Raw genomic sequence first — 18351 nt, 5'->3', positions numbered from 1 at the left:
TATAGGATTCTTCCTAAAACACAATATTCCATACAAATTCCCCATAGTGCCAGAGGTGCTAGGCCGCAAAAACGCAGTTGCGATGAACGTATCGCCAGTCACTCCTTGGCCACAAAGTGCCGCGGAGCGACATAAAAGTCGCTGGCCCCGCCAGCCTGATCCGATTCCAGCACCACTACTCGACCGGTTAGCGGCTCCGAGACCGAGAAAACCAGATGTGCTTCTAATACTGACCGCGTTTATTAAGTGGCCGCGTGTGCGCGAACGTCGACGTGCTGATGAAAGTGCACTCAGAAACGGTTACTACGATGAGTTCGCCACTGAAAGCGCTGGTGGAATTCCTGCGCCTCATCTACTCCAAGTGTTACCGGAAGGTGGTCCGAGAATGCAACCAGTAAGTTCTGTGGGACTGCCGATAAGCTGTGTGTGTGTGTTTGTTTGTGTCAATTTTCAAGTTCAATTTTAGACCCAGCCAAGCCCTAATGTTATTAATGGTCCACTACACAGAGGGCCTGTGCACGTTTTCAACCTGTGCATTCCACTAGACGTAGGCAAATGTATGATGAAGCCGAAGCAGGCCACGACGATTGGCATGAAACGAAGCCGGTGTGGAATCCTTCCTCCAAAGATTGCGGACCGCGGGTGTAAAGAAACAGCCCGCACCCCCAGCAGGTGGGGGATACGGTCGGGCCCTTTAAGCCCCACTCTACCACTGGCTGGGGGTGATCCACGTCCCATTGCGCCACCATACGCACAGCACACGCTCTTTTTTTATGGAGTGAAAGTCGCAGTAGTCGCAGTGAAATTGTTTCGCAATCTGCACGCGCGTCCGCAGGTAACAGAAAAACCGAACCCTCAATAAGCAGGGGTTCACGGTTCAAAACTGCCACCCCCGAAAAACGAGACATTCACCCTTTGGCTAACCCTGAGCACGGCGGCAATCGAACCGAATCTGTCAATCCAAGTGTTGTGGTGGTGCTCCCGAAATGCTGGTTTCCCCAATCGATTTTGCGGGGTTCGAAAAAGCTACAACCGATTGGCCTACTGTGCTGTGTGTTGTGGTGCTGATTGTTGATGTATCTGCTGCACGACCTGTGTTTGTGTGTGTACGCTTCGTGGAAAAAGTGCAATTAGTGCAAAAGTAGTACACACAAGCGACCCCAAGGTGGAGTGAGAGCGAGACAGAGAACAGAGAGAGACAGAGGGGCAGAGTTTCCAGTTTGTAGCCAAATTATCGATCCTTTAGCAAGCAAGCAGCCTTGTGCCCCTCGTGCCCCGTCCAGCAATCAGGAGGGGTCCACAATTTGATCTTGTGGTTTTTTAATCACCACAAACAAAACGTTGAACAATAATCATCGAGTATGCTTCGATTGTCCACTGGAAGAGCTATGTCTCTAATACTCAGATTTTGCACAGGAAAGGAGTGTTTCGAAGTGCAGTTATTCTCCGCGGAACGAACCGTACCCGTATGCATTACAGACCGGGCCATAGATTTATTACACTGCACACCGGAACCGTGGGCACAAATGCATAATGCATCAACACGGCACTACACTCGTCACCGGTCCGTCCGTATCACCTATCACCTTTATAAGACTTCCTTCTATGAGTCCACATATGCAGGCCGGTTTGCTGCATTTCCGTAGCGGACTTGTTCTTCCCCCTGCGGAAGATAAACAACCCTCTCGAAGCGTTAGCAAATAGCGAGCTCGAACCTGCAATTGCATTTTTCCTGAACACCTGAACGGAGGATGATGCACCGACGAAAGTGTTGGGCGCTTTAAAGACCCACAACAGAACACAACAGTCGTTCGTTCTGATCCAGCGTTTCCAAGACCGCCCGGTAATGAAGGTCAGGACAGTTTGCAGACCAAACAAATTAAGCGATCCATCTCGTCTACCGGGTCAGTGGTTTGAATGGGATTTCTTCGCCAACTGGAGACTCAACATGTTCCCGTTTCTTTTAAATGTCGCTAGTTCTGTTTATTTGGATTTTAACTATCTTGTTCGCCTGTTTGGCCAGAAAAAAAACGGATGAATATTTATGAGAGATGTTCGATCCGAGCGCACCGCCCACCGAGTGGTGCCTTTTGCAATACACTGGACTGGACACCAGAGAGAGAGATGACAAGGTGAGGCAACAGAGGTCAACGCTGAACAGCGTTCGAACCGGTCGGTGCGCTTAAAACCGGGACAAAGTCCGAGGGTCCCAATTCCCTGCCATGTGCCATGCGAAACCTGCCCAACACGCACCTTTTAGATTCCAAATACGAGCCGATTGCGTGAACTATTTCTTCCGCGCCGGCCGCTTCGCGTGGGTCACGTTAACGCCCGCCCGGTACAGATTTATCGGCACGAGGCAACGAAATCTGAGATAAAGATAATCAGTGCCCTGGTGCCGGTTTCCGTCTCCAGTCATTGTTCGATTGTACCGGCAGCAAGCAGCACACAACAAGCCAATAAAACCAGTCCGGGGTCCAGTGGGTGGAAGCCTTGTTATGATACCATGCCCAGTAAAATCGGCCTCGCTGTAGGTCTTGCCACCTACAGCATGTTTAGTGTTGAATGAAAAACCGTATCACAGGAACTTTTCAATATGTGCTTACATTATTGCCTGTCCTTGGTCAGCGTTGCGCACGGAATGCACGGAACTCTAACGATCTTATCGTTCGGGGAATGCGTTTTTTTTGTATTTGTCTATTGCATCTCCACTTTAAACCCGCGAAGTGGCGAAGGTGACACCTCGGCCCAGAGAACTAGAAACCAGCGGGGCGTGCCGAGCCCTACGAACAACTCTGGTGCTTAACACGTTTGACGCAAATTACTGTTTCGCGCCCCTTGACTATGCCTTCGGTAATTGCGGGCCACAATGTCACGGGAGCTTTCCGTTGATCGATGCCCGCAGCTGATCGTAGAGATTCCTCCAGGACTCGAGGCCACAGCCCTTATCATTAACGTCACATAACTCACCAAGCTCAACTCGAAGGTTGGGAAGCGAAATGTCCCACGGAAACCTGCTCCCACCCGGAGAGGGCGCAGGCGAGTACGGTGGTTGCGTGTGAAGGACGTTGTCAGCGTTTCTTTTTCTATTCCTTTTTTCGGCTACCCTTTTGCGGCCTGGATTGGGTCGATACCCGTCACGGATAGTATGAAACCGTTCCCCGAATACCGTGACCCAGGCGAAAGATTATAAATCAACCGGTCGGAGAACGTTGGGGCCACGGTTGACCACTGGCTGCCCCCGGCCCGGGCTGAATGAATGAAGGGTCCGTACTTTCGGCGTCAAGAGGAAGCCCGAACGAGGTGTGTGTGACGTAATAAACGGATTTCAACACCGGTTCCCGTGGTTTGGAAAACAATTAACGGGGTAGTTTGCTGACCCTAATACTTTACCACGCTACCCGGTGGTTAATTCATTTAAAATATTCGCTTCTTTCCGAAAAGCGTCCCCACGGATCTCTAAAGGTGGTCCTTGTGGTTGATCTTTTCTGTTCTGCTAATGGGCACGTTCATTAGTGGCGGCTGTGAATGGTTAGAAATGAAAGTTCTCTAATGTTCGAAACCGACACCTAATCGATCACCCGATCCCGGTGATCTTAAAATCCACTAGTTCCCCGCGATCGCGTTATTCATTATGCCATGTTCTGCTGTGCCGAAAGTGGCCCTCTAATAGCATGTTAATTCGTGGCCACGGCAGCGAAAATCCTGATCCTTTTCGTAGTGTCCAAATAGCACCCAGCACACTGACTTGACGTTTCATTTATCGCAACAGCTGTGCCGAAGCCGTGCTTCTTTATCTCATGCCATTAGCGTTATTTTGGCAAGCGAGACAACTGGCATGTTAGCAACACTAATGTCAAGTTTTGCATTTTTGTTACATGAGGTTTGAATGTTTTGAGTGCTTCGGATTGATTGGTTTCGGATCATGCTCCCCAAAAGAAAATGTTTGTCCAGTAAAATAAACTCTGGAATACAGGCCAAAATATCTCTAAGGTGCCAGACGCCGAATCTCTCGATCACTTAATTAGAGCTTGTGAACTGGACAGTCGTTCGTCATTATTGATACGTGTCCGGTCCACTGAAGTCTATTGAGTTTTGGTCAATATCATAATCTTCAGTGAACTTCATGAATCATGATTCCTCAGCACTTTCCGCCTACGGTAGCGAACCTGATCCGACTTGAGCATCTTCCGGCGAGAGATGTGGGCCCCAAAATCCAGTTTGAGTTCTTCTCCGGTACTCGCGGGTGTCTGCGGACCACAACGGTCAAATCGTCACGAATTCGAACACGAACCTACAAAGTTAGAAGATAATGGAATGGATCAACGAAACAGGTTTAAAACATGCGGAACCACTGAGTGGATGTATGTTTACATTTCTTTTTTGCATTATGCGTCACCGTGGCGGCCACGGCCCGACTCTTTGGAACCCGGTGGTGTGTACACTCTCTTACCAAACAGTCCACTTTGTAGCCATTAAGGAGCACTTTGAACGCAGCATCGCTGGGTACGCAAATACATTACAGCAGCGCCACGAAATCCGATCGCACAGCGGAACCGAAGTGTGATAACAATCGTTCGGCTTAGCTTCTATTGTTCAGCCACCCGGCCACGTACCATGGGTCGTGTAATTACAGCCTGGCTCGTTTTACCTACCCCTAGGCATCTGTTACGGAACACAGATCCATTTCAGATCCGCCACCCGCTGGGGATGCTCCAACATCGCCTGCCAGGCCCTTTTTTCGGTCGCACTATGGACACTGTACACACACACGCGTACTAATGAGATACTTTCGGTTCGCGAACGATGGCTCCAAAAAATTCCTAACAACCGGTCCACGAGTCGGACACGAACTAGACACTAAAACAAGTACCATAAATTCCAGAGGGAAACCTGTTGGTGGGAAACCTTCAAGAAGTTCCTTTTTATCGCACGTGGCCTCATCTTCAGGCTTCAGGCGTTTTATTAGGGTCGGACCCCCAAATGTTTGCGGGCCCTCCGGGCTTCTGCCTCGGTACCCGGTACAAGGCCATCCGGCAGCGATGATCACCGGCAAGGCAACGATCGTGTGTGTAGACCCCGAGCGCGGGTCGTGCCTAGCGGACCGAACCCGAACGTGGACAACGAGCGAGAGACGCTTCCACGCCAGCGGGCCGGATCAGTCTGACCAGAGGTACGAAACCGTTCGCCACGCATCCTCCGCAAAGAAAAGGTGAGGGACCTCCAAAAATTTATAGGCACAATACGTTATCATTCCGGACCCCGGTACGGTGTGTTCTCTACTCGTCGTGTTTCGCAGTTCGCCAGTGACGGGGGACAAAGCGATAGCCGTGAAGGACTATCTCGTTGGCATCCTGACCCATCTAAGCTGTGTGTGTGTGTGTGCGCGCTTTTCTGTGGTCAATGAACCAAACCACAGCATGTGTGTGACCTAATATCGCTAACGATTCGTGGCACATCCGCCCCTGCTGAACCTGAAGACGCGATCTGAGGCGATCTGAGGCGATCTGAGGGCGAGAACTGGTTTCCGTGGCCTGCGTTGGAAGACGGTGCGTTGTGTTTGTTCCCGATCGACCCATTTCACAGTTAGCTATGCAAATAGACGGAGCGACAATTGTGACAATCTGGGGCTAAGAGGCTGCGGAGTTTAGAACACATTCGCAAATATTAGCCTACTGCGCTTGCTGCCTTCGCTGTGCTGTGTTTGGGGAAGTCGCACAGTGGTGGCAATGAATAGAGGGCTACAGTCCCAACGATCGGCGTAGTTCAATCGAGCTTACGGTTGGTTAAGTTTCAACAAACAATACGCTTCGGGGGATTAAACGACGCCTCGTGCGGCGGGTGCTAAGTGGACAAACTAATTACAAGGTGCTGTTTTGTGCGCAACCAAAGGTCACAGGGGCTTAGGCAATATCCTTCGGACCGAACGGAAGTTTCCTATAACGCGGTGGTGGTGTCAAGGTCACTGTGATCAATCGCAAGCGATCGTTCGGAGTGTTGGGCTTTATTGCACCCTCCACGCGACGTGTCAGTTATGGACGAAAACAATTGCCCCTTTCACATGGCCTCCTCATCACCTCTTGGGTGTACTAAAAATATGTTTTCGCTCTTAATTTAGAACCGATGGGAAATTATTTTCAAAGCACCGAGGCCTTTCGAGGCTAAAACCGGAATCCCCGTGATTATCCTAACTCCTAACGGCGCAAAACTCAGCATGCCACGTTTCCCACTCGAGAAACCCCCCGGGTTTAAGTAACGGAAACGGAGCTTTTCGAGGGTCTCTTGAATCCCTTGGCCTCCGTCGGCCTTGAGTGCGCGCCACTTCAGAGAGGGCGCGCGGATATTCGCACGTTCCGGAGCCTTTCGGCGAAGGGGGTCCTCAAGCCTTTCGCTGTTTGGAATGCACCATAAAATTCCGATCGCAGCACTCCAGACCGCTAAAAAGTGTACTACTTTATTATGGGGGCTATTATGGCGAGACGGCTTATCGGCTAAATAATCTGTAAAGGCTTTCGATCGTGTTTTATAAAACGTACGATCCTCTCACGGCCCTCGAGGCCCTCTAATGAAGCATGTCTATTAACGCACGTGTCCGTTCTTTTGAATTCCCTCTCCCCCGCAACAGCGCCATGAGTTACGCTATACGACGGCTGCTTCGGGCAGCGATGTGCGTCTTTAGCTGGTTCGTGGTGCCCTACTCGCAGTGCGTCAGCGGCCGCATAGCACGCCGCAAACTGCCGCCCATCGAGGATCCGCTCCTGCTGCTGACCGCCACCGAGCTCGCCGACCGCATCCGCTCCGGACGCGTGAAGAGCGAACAGGTGGTCCAGGCGTACGTTTCACGCTGCCGCCAGGTGAATCCGCTGCTAAATGCGATCGTCGAGGATCGCTTCGAGGCCGCCCTGGAGGAAGCCCGCACCACCGACCGCCAGCTGGCCGAGGGATCGTTGGGGACGCCGGAAGAGTTGGCCCGCGACAAACCGCTGCTCGGGTTGCCGGTGTCGATCAAGGAAAGTCTGGCCGTGGAGGGCATGAGCAACACGGCGGGTCGGATACTGCGTGACCGGAAGGTCGCCCTGAGCGATGCGCCGGTCGTGCGGCAAATCAAACGCGCCGGCGGAATCGTGCTGCTCGTGAGCAACACACCCGAACTCTGTCTGTGCTGGGAAACGTACAACAGTTGCACCGGCCTGACGCGGAACCCCTACAACCTGCAGCGCACGGCCGGCGGATCGTCCGGAGGCGAGGCGGCCCTGATTGCTGCGGCCGGTTCGCTACTCGGCGTCACCACCGATATTGCCGGTTCGTCTCGACTGCCGGCCCTATTCAACGGCGTGTTCGGTCACAAACCGTCCCCGTACGTCGTCTCACCGTTCGGTCACCATCCGTCGTGTGATGACGAGAACTGGGGAAGCTTCTTCACGCCCGGCGCCATGTGCCGGTACGCCGAGGACCTGCCGCTGCTGCTCGGAGCCATGTGCGACCCGGAAGGGACACCCGTCACGCTGGACAAACACGTGCCGCTGGCCGCGATCAAGTGTTACTACATGGAAAACGATGGACCGTCGGGGCTGACCCGTCCGCTCGATCCCGACATTGTGCGCGCCATCCGCGACGTGGCCGCCCACCTGAACGCGCAGCGCGTCAACCTGAAGCGGCTCCGTTGGACGCTGGACATTTCGATCTGCAAAATGCTGCGCATGAAGAACATCGAAACGATCTACAGCCCGCAAGCGAACGGGAAGCCGGCGACCACGATTAAGCGCGAGGTGCTCAAGTATCTGCTCGGGCGCTCCAAGTCCGACCTACCGTCGGTCATGATTGGGCCGATGCAGCACATCATCAACCACTACATTCCGCAGTCGCGGCTCGACTTTCTCGACGCCCAGACGGAGAAGCTGCGCCGGGACTTTATCGACCTGCTCGGCACCGACGGCGTGTTTATCTATCCCGGCTTCCCGAACACGGCCCACCGGCACTACCGCATCTTCCACAAGCTGGTCGACACGACGTACATGATGGTGTTTAACACCGTCGGACTGCCGGCCGCCTCCTGCATGGTGGGACTCGATCGCGACAAGCTACCGATCGGTGTGCAGGTAATGGGGACTGCTTTTTACGCCCAGCAACAACAACAGGAACATTAACATTGCATTGTCCACTGCAGGTCGTTGCCGCCCCGGGCCAGGATCATCTCATCTTCGCGGTGGCCAAAGAGCTGGAACGACGGTTCGGTGGCTGGGTTCCACCGCCATCGGTCGAGTGAAGTGAAGCGCAACACACACAACCCGGCCCGCGCCGGGGACAGCCCGTCAGATTGTGATCCTTTCGAGCTTAGGACTAGGTTGCTGTTAGACATGTTGACCTTACGTTACGTGTACACATTATCGTTGCGTTTTGTTTTTTTGTTTTGTTGGACAACCCTCCGATTGCAATGAGGTGCACTTTTTCAGTCGAGTTATGTGTCCTTCCTTCGTCAGCCTTCGTTTCCGGATGGTATGAGACGCATAGGATCTCCGACGGCCGTCACAAGACAGCTCGCACTGGGCTCACTGAGCGGTGAAACTGGCCGTGTATTACGTATATATCGTTAATAAGTTCGTAACTGTAGTTAATCTGAGACTGTACGGTAGAAGGGATACAATGTTAAACATTACAGATACATCATAGTCCCCACTGGAATAGAGTTTAATAAATTACATGAACCTATCATACGCTGTTTTGGCTCGTTTTACTGCCGAATTCCGGTAAGGGTTAGTTCTAAAGCTGCTAGACCGTAAGGCTTTGTTCGCTGAAAAATCGGCCAACTGATTGGTTGCGTTCACTGATGGCTGATGACTGTTCCGATTCGCTAGTAACTCTAAGTGGAACGCTAGGCTCAGGGAGAATGAGCCAACCACGGACCTCTCTATTCTTTTAGAGTTATAAAGCAATGGATCGTAACAATAGGTAGAAAAATAGTTTAAAACACGGAAGTTATATGACACCAAATGCTTACAAAACTGTGACTGTGTGAAAATGGTTGAACAAACGCCAAGGCTTACTTCAATCAGCTTCCCGGTGTTGAAGTTTACACGGCACTACATTGTGGTACGGTCAGCGATCAAAGAATGCCTTCGGAAAACGGCTTCTGTATGCTATTGAAAAGCACACACGTTACGTTTTATCCTGGCACACTGGCCATCAGGAAAAGGTAGATTTATGAGGTACCGAAGTTGCACGACGAACATACTCTGGTGCTTTTTCTCAACATTCCGGGCCTTTCTAAAGGCACTTCGAATGGGGGAACGGCGGGTCAGTGCAACGAAAGCGAAGAACGAAACAGCCGCGACATACTTTCCTTTAAACGTAGATAATTTCTCAAGGCAACGCAATTAAGCCCTCCGCCCTTACGGACCTTTCAATGACATCAGAGTGCAAGGGCAGAGAACGAAAGCAAAGAGTGCCAACGATCCTTGATCAGTACACAATGCTCATGCCCGGGGTGAAACGGGAAGCAAGCCATTACGTGACAAACGACGAGAGTTCGGTACTGGGTACGGTTTTCATGTCTTTTATTCTCACTTCTCGCCAATCATAGCATCCACGGTAGCGACAATTTAGCCCGCCCGTAGCTTCTGGTTACATGTAAGATAGTATAAATCCGAATGGTATGATAGTGTCCGGCAAAGAGCTTGGCGGACCCTCTGCGTCGATCGTCACTGTGCCTCCATCGTCGTCGTACCATCGTCGGTTGACGACGCGATCACGAGAGGATCGTATCGTCTAGCTCTTCGTCTTTGCCGACCGGTTGCAGGGCGACCTTCCGCAGCGCCCGGCTTACGACTTCGCTGAGCGATTCCCGTGCGCCCGGTTCGAGCAGGGTCAGACAGCGCTGGTGGAACTCCTCGCCGTTGCGCAACCGGAGCACGTGCACGAGCGCAATCTCCGAGTTCGATTTCACGTAACCGTTCTTCTCCTTCGTCCCGTTGACCAGCATCGGAATGGCGAGCTTCAGATACTCGGGTGCGGTCCGCTCTGCCGGGACGACCCGCGCCAGGTAGGTGCAAGTTTTGGCCAGCAGTTGCTTCACCTCGTGGCTGCTGTGATTCATCGACTTGACGAACGGACCGATCACGGCCGTCGGTAGCCGCACGCCCTGCTCGACCCCGACCATCATGCCGTACTGCAGCAGGTAGCCGGCCGCTCGGACACCGTTCTGGGCGACCGGGACCTTATCGCAAGTGATCGCCCCCGTGATCACTTTAGCGATCTTTGTCTCGTACCGACCGGTAACGATCGCGGCAGGGTGTTCTTTCAGCGCCACGAACAGGGCCGCCGTCCGGCCATGTCGGAGCGTAGCATCGTCACCGTAGTCCTCGTTCAGCAGGTGTGACCCGAGTGCGTCATCGAGCTGGTCAGCCGACAGCCATCGACAGAGGGCCCCAAAGCAGCCGGCTGCCGCAGCCCGGGTCACATCCTCCGGGTGCCCCAGCAGCCCGGCGAGTGTGGCGTAGATCTGTTTGCGCAGCGGTTCCGTCATCTTGTCCCCGGCCGGGGTCACGATGCCGCGCAACGCCTGCAGCATCGTCTCGCGCACGGTGGAATCGTCCGCGTTCCGCACCCCGTTGTGCATCTCCATGAACAGTGGATCGGGTCGGGTGTGGATCAGGATGAGCTCGGCCAGTGCGTGACCGGCCTTGATGCGCACGGTACGGCTCGGATCGTGCAGCGCCTTCAGGAAGGTGGTCTGCAACTGCGGCAGGAACTGTTTCAACATGATGCCCACTTTGTGCAGCAATATGGCGAGCGTCTCGAGGACGGACGCCTTGACGCCGGCATTGAACCGGTCGCCCAGGATACGAATCAACGGACCGGTGATGTGGACGACCGACGGTTGCAGCGAGCTCGGAGAGGTCAGCTGGATCACCTCACCCAGCCCCTGGGCCGCGTTCTCCTTCTCCTCCGGCAGCCCATTGAGGATCGCTTCGCGGAACACCGGCAACAGGGGCGTGATACCCTTCGGCAGACAGAAGCCGGGGAGTTCGCTTCCCTTCGGCAGGTCGCTGCTGGCGAATTTGACCGCCTGCCGCACATCCGTCACGTGCGCGATCTGCTGTGCCGAGTCGAGCGTCTTCGTGACCGCGTTCAGGGCGTCCCAGGAGCGCTGCAACACGTCACGATCGGAATCGGCCAGCAGGCGGAGCAGCCCGCGGAACAGCTGGGGCACGTACTGAGAGTAATCGCCGGGCGAGTGCGTGCAGAAGGCACACAGCAACGTGGCGGCCGCTTTCCGGGTTTCCGCGTTGTCCGACTTGGTAGACTCCATCACCGTGTCCATGATGGTGCGGATGCCGACCTCGTCGCTGACGGACAGGATCACCGCCTGGCAGTACTCCAGCTCGAGCACCTCCTCCGGGGTGCCCTGTGCAGCGGCCAATGCCGACATGAGCGCCGGCAGAATCTTCGGCAGATACTTGGTCAACGCTTCACCCGCCACCGAGGCCAGGATCGAGAGTGCCTTCGTGTTGACCGGTGTGGCCGTGAGCTGCGGAATCAAGTACGGTAACACCACCCGTGACTTGATGGCCATCACCTGCCGCAACCCGTCCAGTGTCCACTCGGCCACATCCGGGTCCGGGTCGGACAGGCTCTCCAGCATCGACGGCAGAATGTCCTCGAGCGCCCGCGACCCGACCGTCGTGTGCAGGGAATCGAACGTCTTAGCGGCCGCATGCCGTACCTCCGGGAGCGGATCGGCCAGTGCTTTGCGGACCGTCGGCACCAGGCTGTTCACGAAGGTAAGCACCATATCGCGTGACGTGGACGCCATAATTTCCGACAGCCCAATGCAAACGCCCTGCCGCTGATCGGCCTGGTCCGAGTTGAGACCCCGCTCGAGGATCGGAATGATCTCCGGCAGGACGCGTTCGCCCAGTTTGCGCACCAAATCGCCGAGCGTCCGGGCTGCCACCTGGCGCTTGTCGTAGCTCGTACTGGCCAAACACCCGAGCAGCAGCGAGAACAGCGTCGGCAGAATTTCGCGCAACGTCCGCGGCGTGTTTGTGACCACGACCTTCCACACGTGGAGCGCGGCCTGACGCACCATCAGCGACACATCGCTGCGGCCCATGTACAGCCCGGCGAGCACGCGGTTGCGCCGATCGGCACCGAGACTGCGGATGATCGCCTTGTGGCTCTGTTCCGTGCCAAAGTTATCGTCCTCCGAAGCCGTCTGCGTCGTCATCTTGCCCGACACGCCCGAAATCTTGTACAGCAGATCTCCGAGCAGCTGCACCGAGCTGTACCGGATGCGCCAGTTATCATCGAACAGTCCCTTCTCCAGCTCCGGCAGCAACAGAGCGATCGCCGACTCCGCGTACAGATTGACGATCCGCTGGCCCGCCTTCAGCGCCGTATCGCGCACGTACTCATTCTCGTCGGCCAGCGCCTTCAGGATCGGGTTAATAATCTGCCCAATGTACGGTGTAAAGTCGTTCGGAAAGGCCGATGGCATGTAGATGAACATCATGATGTACCCGTCCTTGACGTGCGGCGCAATGTCCGTGCGCTCGGCCGTGGTAATGATTTCCGGCATCAGTTTGTGCAGCTTCTCTACCCCGAGCCCTCCGACCACCTCCGAGAGACCCTGCGCGGCACCGGACCGATCGACGCTGCTCGACTCCGAGGTCAGGGTTTGCATCAACCACGGGAGCAGATCCTCGAACGAAGACTCACCCATTCCGCGTACCATCGCGCCGAGGGCCCGGGCGGAAACGGCACGCACTTCCGGCACCGGATCGAGCAGCGACTGCTTCAGCCCCGGAATGATGTTGGGCAGGTACGGGGTAAGGTCTTTCTGGTCCGTCAGCGAGTACATGTTGCCGATGATTTGGGCCGCCATTTTGCGCGTCTCCGTCGAGCGGTCCATGAACGCGCGCTGCACCACCGGCATGATGAGGGCGAGCGAGGGCGCATCGATAAAGTGCACGAACTTTGTCTCCAGCAGCGACTGCAGACAGGCCGACGTTTTGCCCGAGGGATCCTCGAGAGCCTTCAGCAGCACCGGTACGATCGCCTGGATTTCCGGGTTCTTAATCACGCTGCCAATCACGCGCAGCGCATCGGCGCCCGCTTCCTGCACCTTGATGTGCGAGTCGCCGAGGACCTCCATCAGCTTCGGCACGATGCTCGGCAGGCAGGAGGACAGCTGTTTCGGGGCACAAAATGCCATCGCGCCAAGCAGCTCGACCGATGCGGTCTTCGTGCGCCACGAGTCCTCATCCAGTGCGTTCAGCAGCGACGGTAGCACCAGCTTGACGCCGTGCGCCGACAGCTTGGCCATCACCGTTTTGGCACACTCATCGGCGGCCTCGCGCACGTACGAGGACGAGTCACCGAAGCACTGCAGCAAATGGGGCAACACGTGCACGATGTACGGCTCGAACAGACGCCCGAGGGTGCTGCAGAGCATCTCGAACGCAAACAGGGCCCCCTCGCGGCACCGGTAGTTCTTCTTGTCCTGAATGTTGTTCGTCAGCTTGGACATGATGTCGAGCTGCTTGAGCGACAGAATGCCGAGCCCCTTCACGATGCCCGCGATCCCGTAGGCGGCCCCCCGTCGGACGCCGTATTTTTCCGACTTTACCAACTGCTGCATCAGCTTCTTCACCATGGCCGGGGCTTCCTCCTTCACCGACGGGATCAGGTGCGGTATACAGTTGGCCACCGCTTCCTGTACCTGCTGCGACGGTGTAGCGAGTGCCGCGAGCAACCGATCGATGATCGGTTTAATGCGTGGATCCTCCCGATCGAGATGGCGCGCCAGCGATCCCATCAGAATGACCACCGCCTGGCGAATGTTGTCGTACGAGCTGTGACTCGGCGCTTTGTCGAGAAACTGCTCGAACGTGGGCAGCAGATAGGCGACACTTTCCTTCCCGTGGTGCTCCACGATCGCTAGCGACGCAGCCAGCATCTCCTTGTGGACGATTTCTTCACGATCGCGCAACCCCGAGCGGACCATAAACTCGATCAAACTCTTCACGAGCGGTTGCGTCAGAAACGGTGCGATGTGACAGAACGCGATCGCCACACCCCGCCGTGGACCCCACGGATCGATGGCTGGTTCGATTTCGCGATCGAACTGATCCAACCGTGCCGGTATCATCGTCAGCTTCTCGCGGTAAATCTCGAGCAGCTGCTCCTGCACACCGTCCACCGCCGTAGCGTCCTCGAGCAGAATGGACACGAGCGATGCCGCGGCCGCTCGCTGGATGCACAGTTCCGGGTGGACAATGTCCTTCATCAGCTCGTCGGCCATCACCATCGGCAGCTCGTAGTTACCGTCCTGCCACAGGTTCTCCGCCAGCAGCTTCGTGTCGAGCGACACGTCGTGCTTGGCCACCCACAGACGCCGCAACACGCGCAACCCTTGCTCGTAGTCGTCCGCGATCGACGGCAGCACCTCGATCATGATGGCCAGGGCACGCAGGGCCACGTCGCGCACCGCGTCCAGCTCATCCTGGAGCGCCGTCAGCAGCGCCTCAACCTCCCGCTGATCCGCCCGAGCCGTATACTCGCGCCCCGAGCTACTTTCGGCCACATCCAGCAACGCAGCCACCGCTTGCGTTTGAACGCGTCCCCGGTGTTGCTGCGTTAAGCGCAACAGAAGCCGGATCATCTCGAGCCGCGGCATATACACCGGATGGTACAGATCGGTAAAGTCGTTCCCATCGACCGTATCGCCCCGGACCTGCGCGTGGTACGCAACGATCTGGATGCCGTTGATGAGCAAACTTTCATCCCGAGCCGCTTCCGGTAGCGTTAGGGCGCGCTTCAGGAACTCGAACGTGTAGCTGAAGGTGGGCGCATTCAGCAGGTAACCCTTGGCGCCGTCCTCCTCCCGGTGCACGTTGTACATATCGATCGTGTCGTCGTACAGCGACACCAGAATGTCGCTGACGAGCTCCACGATGTTGGCCGTGCACCAACCTTCCTCCAGATCGCAGTGCGGTTTGCTCATGCGCACGGTGGCGATCGAAATGTCGCGCCCCAGTTCGGCCTGTTCGGCAGTGAAGCAAGTGTCGCGCAGGCGAACGTACAGCCGCACCATCGGTGGAGCGGCCAGCGGCGACGAGAAGACTCGCACGATGGATGGTAGCAACGAAGGGAAGAACAGCGACAGTTGCTTCGGCGTTCCTTTGGCCGCGCCTTCAATCTGCGACACGAGGGTCGCGATCGTTGCGCTAAGGTTTCGCAACCGTGTCTTGATCGCGTTCTCCTTTTCGCGCTGCTTGTCGATCGCCTCCTTCTGTTTCGGGGTCAGTTGCGGTGGTTTCCACGTTCCCTCTTTGCGACGCTTCTCCTCCAGCTCACGGCGCAACTGCAGCTCCTCCAGTTGCTCTTTGTAGCTAAAATGGGAAACGAAAAGGTATTGCGGACATTGCGGATCGCTCCCTCCGTCCGAACTACGTACCTGTACGCCTTGTTTTCGCGCTTTAGGTGCGCCGTTTGGATCGGTTCATCCGAGCTCGGCAGGACGCTCTTGTCGTACAGCTCGCCGTCGGGCATGAGGTACGTGAAGTACTCCTCATCCGTCACGTTGGACATGCGCGAATTGTTCAGCTGGTCGGTCACGTTCTTCACCAGCACCGGCAGGATCAGTTCCGGGCTAATGCGCGACAACGTCGCCAACGTGCTCTCGTACATCGGTGTCGCTTTGTAGCCGTTGAAAAAAGCTTCTCCGATCTGGGCAGTGTTGAGGGCAATGAATTGCTTCCCGTCCAGCTTATACCGCGCCAGGATTCGCTCCCAGAGGTCACCCCGTACCGAGCACGCTGCCGGATGGTGCGAGCAAAGCATCGCGCTCAGTGCGATCGACTGTGCGTTCGCACTGGCCAACAGCTCAACGTCGCAGATGTCCCAAATCGCATCGACCAGGGCCTGTGCTGGCGCCACACCATCCTCATTCGGTTCGCCCTCACTCAGTATCTTGACCGTCTCCGCGTATCGGGTCAGCTCCGCCAGCAAACTTCGAGCCAACGGCACTCCATCCTCACTGTTCACCATCCGGCGGGCCAACGGCAGGCAGTGCTGACGCACCTTACGCAACGGTGACATCAGGCAAACGATCGCTGCCCGAAATAAGGGATCGGCCGAACCACCACCCTTCAGCTCGGAGCGATGGTGCAGTAGAAGCTGCTCGCAAATCACCATCACGTAGCAGAGCGTTTCGGCGTTCGTGGTGGCCAGAAACTTTTCGCCCAGAAACACCTGCCGGCCCATGTCGAGCACGACGTGCCAAAAGTCCTTCAGCTTCTCGTCCACCGTCCGGTTGGTGAGCAGCACGATGCAGGCCGCTCCGACGCCTTCCGAAACGAGCGGCGTTTGGGTGGGATTTTGGGCCGCCCGTTCGACGATCTTCGAGAGCGGGGCCGAAAAGTCGCTACCGGCCGGGAGTCGCCCGTGGTACAGACACGAGAGGAACCACTGCAGGTAGCTGGTGCGGATCGGTTGGGCTTTCGCTTCGAGGCCCTTCTTGAAGAGCTGCACGATTTTCGGCGGTACCTCGCCGCGATAGTTGACCGTCCAGAGGCCAAACATTTCCAGCGCGTGGCACACCACCTTCTCCTGTATCTCCGACTCGATCACCTTCGTGAAGTGATCGCACGCCGACGGCAGTATGGTTTGTATCTTATCAGCGGGGATTTTGTTGTAGCTTAGATTACCGGCACCCTGTGGGAGAAAGGAACAACGGTCTTAACACGGTGTCCGCTTCGATGAGGAACGCTGCACTCACCTGGAGCAGATTTATCCTCAGTTCGGCGACCGTTATCTTTCCGCCGGACCCATTAAGCACCGCAAACACCTCCTTGAGCAATGCTTCGAGCGCAGCCGCGGAACTGCATTTGAGGGCTACCTGTTTTAACGACTCGACCGCCTCCTGCCGTACCGTTTCCTCCTTCGAGGCCAGGTTCTGTACGAGGGCTTTGCCGAGATCGAGCGCATAGTCGCTAATGTCCAGTTCGAGCTCGTTCACTATTGCACCGACCGCCCGCAGGATAACCTCAGCCGAGCGCAGCATCGATCGCTGCAGCGCTGGCGCAATGAGCGTCCGGAATTCGTCCGTCGTGATTGCCTTCAACAGTGGCGCGCACCCAACAATATCACTGGCGTGCGGTTTCGTCTTGACCGTGACCAAACCCTTCACCACGTGGTCGAGGAGTTTCGTTTTGTGCTGCTCCAGCAGTGAAACCGAGTCCTGCTGGCGCCGTTGGGTGTACCTCAAGATCGCGCACAGCATCACGATCACTCCGCTTCCGGACGGTTCCAGCGCCAGCAGCCGGTCGAAGTAGGTTCGCTCGAGGCCGTCCTTTTGGTCGAAAAAGTCACACAGAACGCTAAACGCTTTGTCGGAAATTTTCTGTACCCCGGAGGTCAGGGCCAGCTGATAGAGGCCCGCCTGCACCTCGAGGAGCTTCGTAAACTCCTTCTTGCCGGTGGCCGACGTGTGGTCCGCATGCAGGGCGACCGTATTTGCCCATCCTAGCGCCAGCACCGCGGCCTGGGCACCTTTTAGTGGTGGAGCCGACGCTAGATCTTTCGTGTGGAGGGCCTTTAGCACGGCATTGAAGTGTTCGTACGCCAGGTCCGGATGGTGTTTCAGCACCGCCACCAACAGCTCCTTCACTAATGCTTGTGATTCGGGATCCTTGTACTTGGTGAGTGTTGTGCCGATCACTTTACAGATTCCTCGCACGATGGTAGCGTTAATACCTAGGGCAGGGAGAGAAAACGACACATTATTGCACAACGTTACATTGCGGCCGAGCGGTTGTCATTTCCCGGCAGATGAAAACAGTTTGAGGTTAGATTGAAGTGCACTGCAACTGTGGTTGATGTGAAAGCGGCCATAAGTCCATCGACGACTTACAGAGGACGCGGTTTTTCTCACCTGGGTTTGGCAACACCGCAATCACATTGCGAAACAGCTCCGGTCGCTCATCTACGGGAACATTTAGCACTCGATTCGGTAGATCTTTCAGGGCCTTAGCAAGCTGTGTGGGGAAATGAACAGTTACATGCAATTGTGTCCCTTCAAAGTGCTTCAAACCTTGCGTTCCGCCTAACAGTGGATCATTGCAAACCTCGACAGGACTCTTACCTCTGCATCAGCCATTTTTACAGCAAATTTTATCAATTTTCAGCGTGCCAAACCTCGCGAAACGAAACCCGCAGTTAGTGACAACTGGACAAGCGGTCTGGTTGGTTACCTTTTTATTTTTTCAACATTTTGACAACTTCCAGCATCGTGACAGCTGCCAAAACAAACGCTTCCCTGCAGCTAGTGCGTAACCCGAGAGCGAGAAA

At 55.7% G+C, this 18351-nt stretch overlaps 2 protein-coding genes across 2 annotated transcripts; one reads left to right on the top strand and one right to left on the bottom strand.

The window, feature by feature from the left end:
• The first annotated feature begins 138 nt into the window (after positions 1-138).
• On the top strand, positions 139-8701 carry LOC128272115 (fatty-acid amide hydrolase 2-B). The gene is made up of 3 exons (XM_053009853.1): positions 139-394; positions 6626-8099; positions 8168-8701. Exons 1-3 carry the CDS (start codon positions 279-281, stop codon positions 8264-8266), a joined length of 1689 nt encoding a protein of 562 aa, XP_052865813.1. The 5' UTR covers positions 139-278; the 3' UTR covers positions 8267-8701.
• A 1044-nt stretch (positions 8702-9745) lies between these two features.
• LOC128273130 (eIF-2-alpha kinase activator GCN1) lies at positions 9746-18160 on the bottom strand. Its single transcript, XM_053011049.1, has 5 exons — positions 18146-18160; positions 17936-18038; positions 16781-17757; positions 15458-16716; positions 9746-15392 (listed from the first exon to the last, which is right to left on the bottom strand). Exons 1-5 carry the CDS (start codon positions 18158-18160, stop codon positions 9746-9748), a joined length of 8001 nt encoding a protein of 2666 aa, XP_052867009.1.
• Positions 18161-18351: the final 191 nt, after the last annotated feature.

This window comes from Anopheles cruzii, chromosome 3 (assembly GCF_943734635.1).
Source record: "Anopheles cruzii chromosome 3, idAnoCruzAS_RS32_06, whole genome shotgun sequence".
Taxonomy (NCBI): domain Eukaryota; kingdom Metazoa; phylum Arthropoda; class Insecta; order Diptera; family Culicidae; genus Anopheles; species Anopheles cruzii.
The sequence above is the reverse complement of the archived record's forward strand: the minus strand, read 5'-3'. Positions and strand labels throughout refer to the sequence as shown.

Coding starts and splice junctions, on each gene's coding strand:
- LOC128272115 (XM_053009853.1), top strand. CDS start 279: ATGAAAGTGCACTCAGAAACGGTTACTACGATGAGTTCGCCACTGAAA. Junction 395..6,625: donor GTGGTCCGAGAATGCAACCA/GTAAGTTCTGTG, acceptor CCCCCGCAACAG/CGCCATGAGTTACGCTATAC. Junction 8,100..8,167: donor AGCTACCGATCGGTGTGCAG/GTAATGGGGACT, acceptor TGTCCACTGCAG/GTCGTTGCCGCCCCGGGCCA.
- LOC128273130 (XM_053011049.1), bottom strand. Junction 16,717..16,780: donor TGAGGATAAATCTGCTCCAG/GTGAGTGCAGCG, acceptor TTTCTCCCACAG/GGTGCCGGTAATCTAAGCTA. Junction 15,393..15,457: donor CGCGAAAACAAGGCGTACAG/GTACGTAGTTCG, acceptor TTCCCATTTTAG/CTACAAAGAGCAACTGGAGG.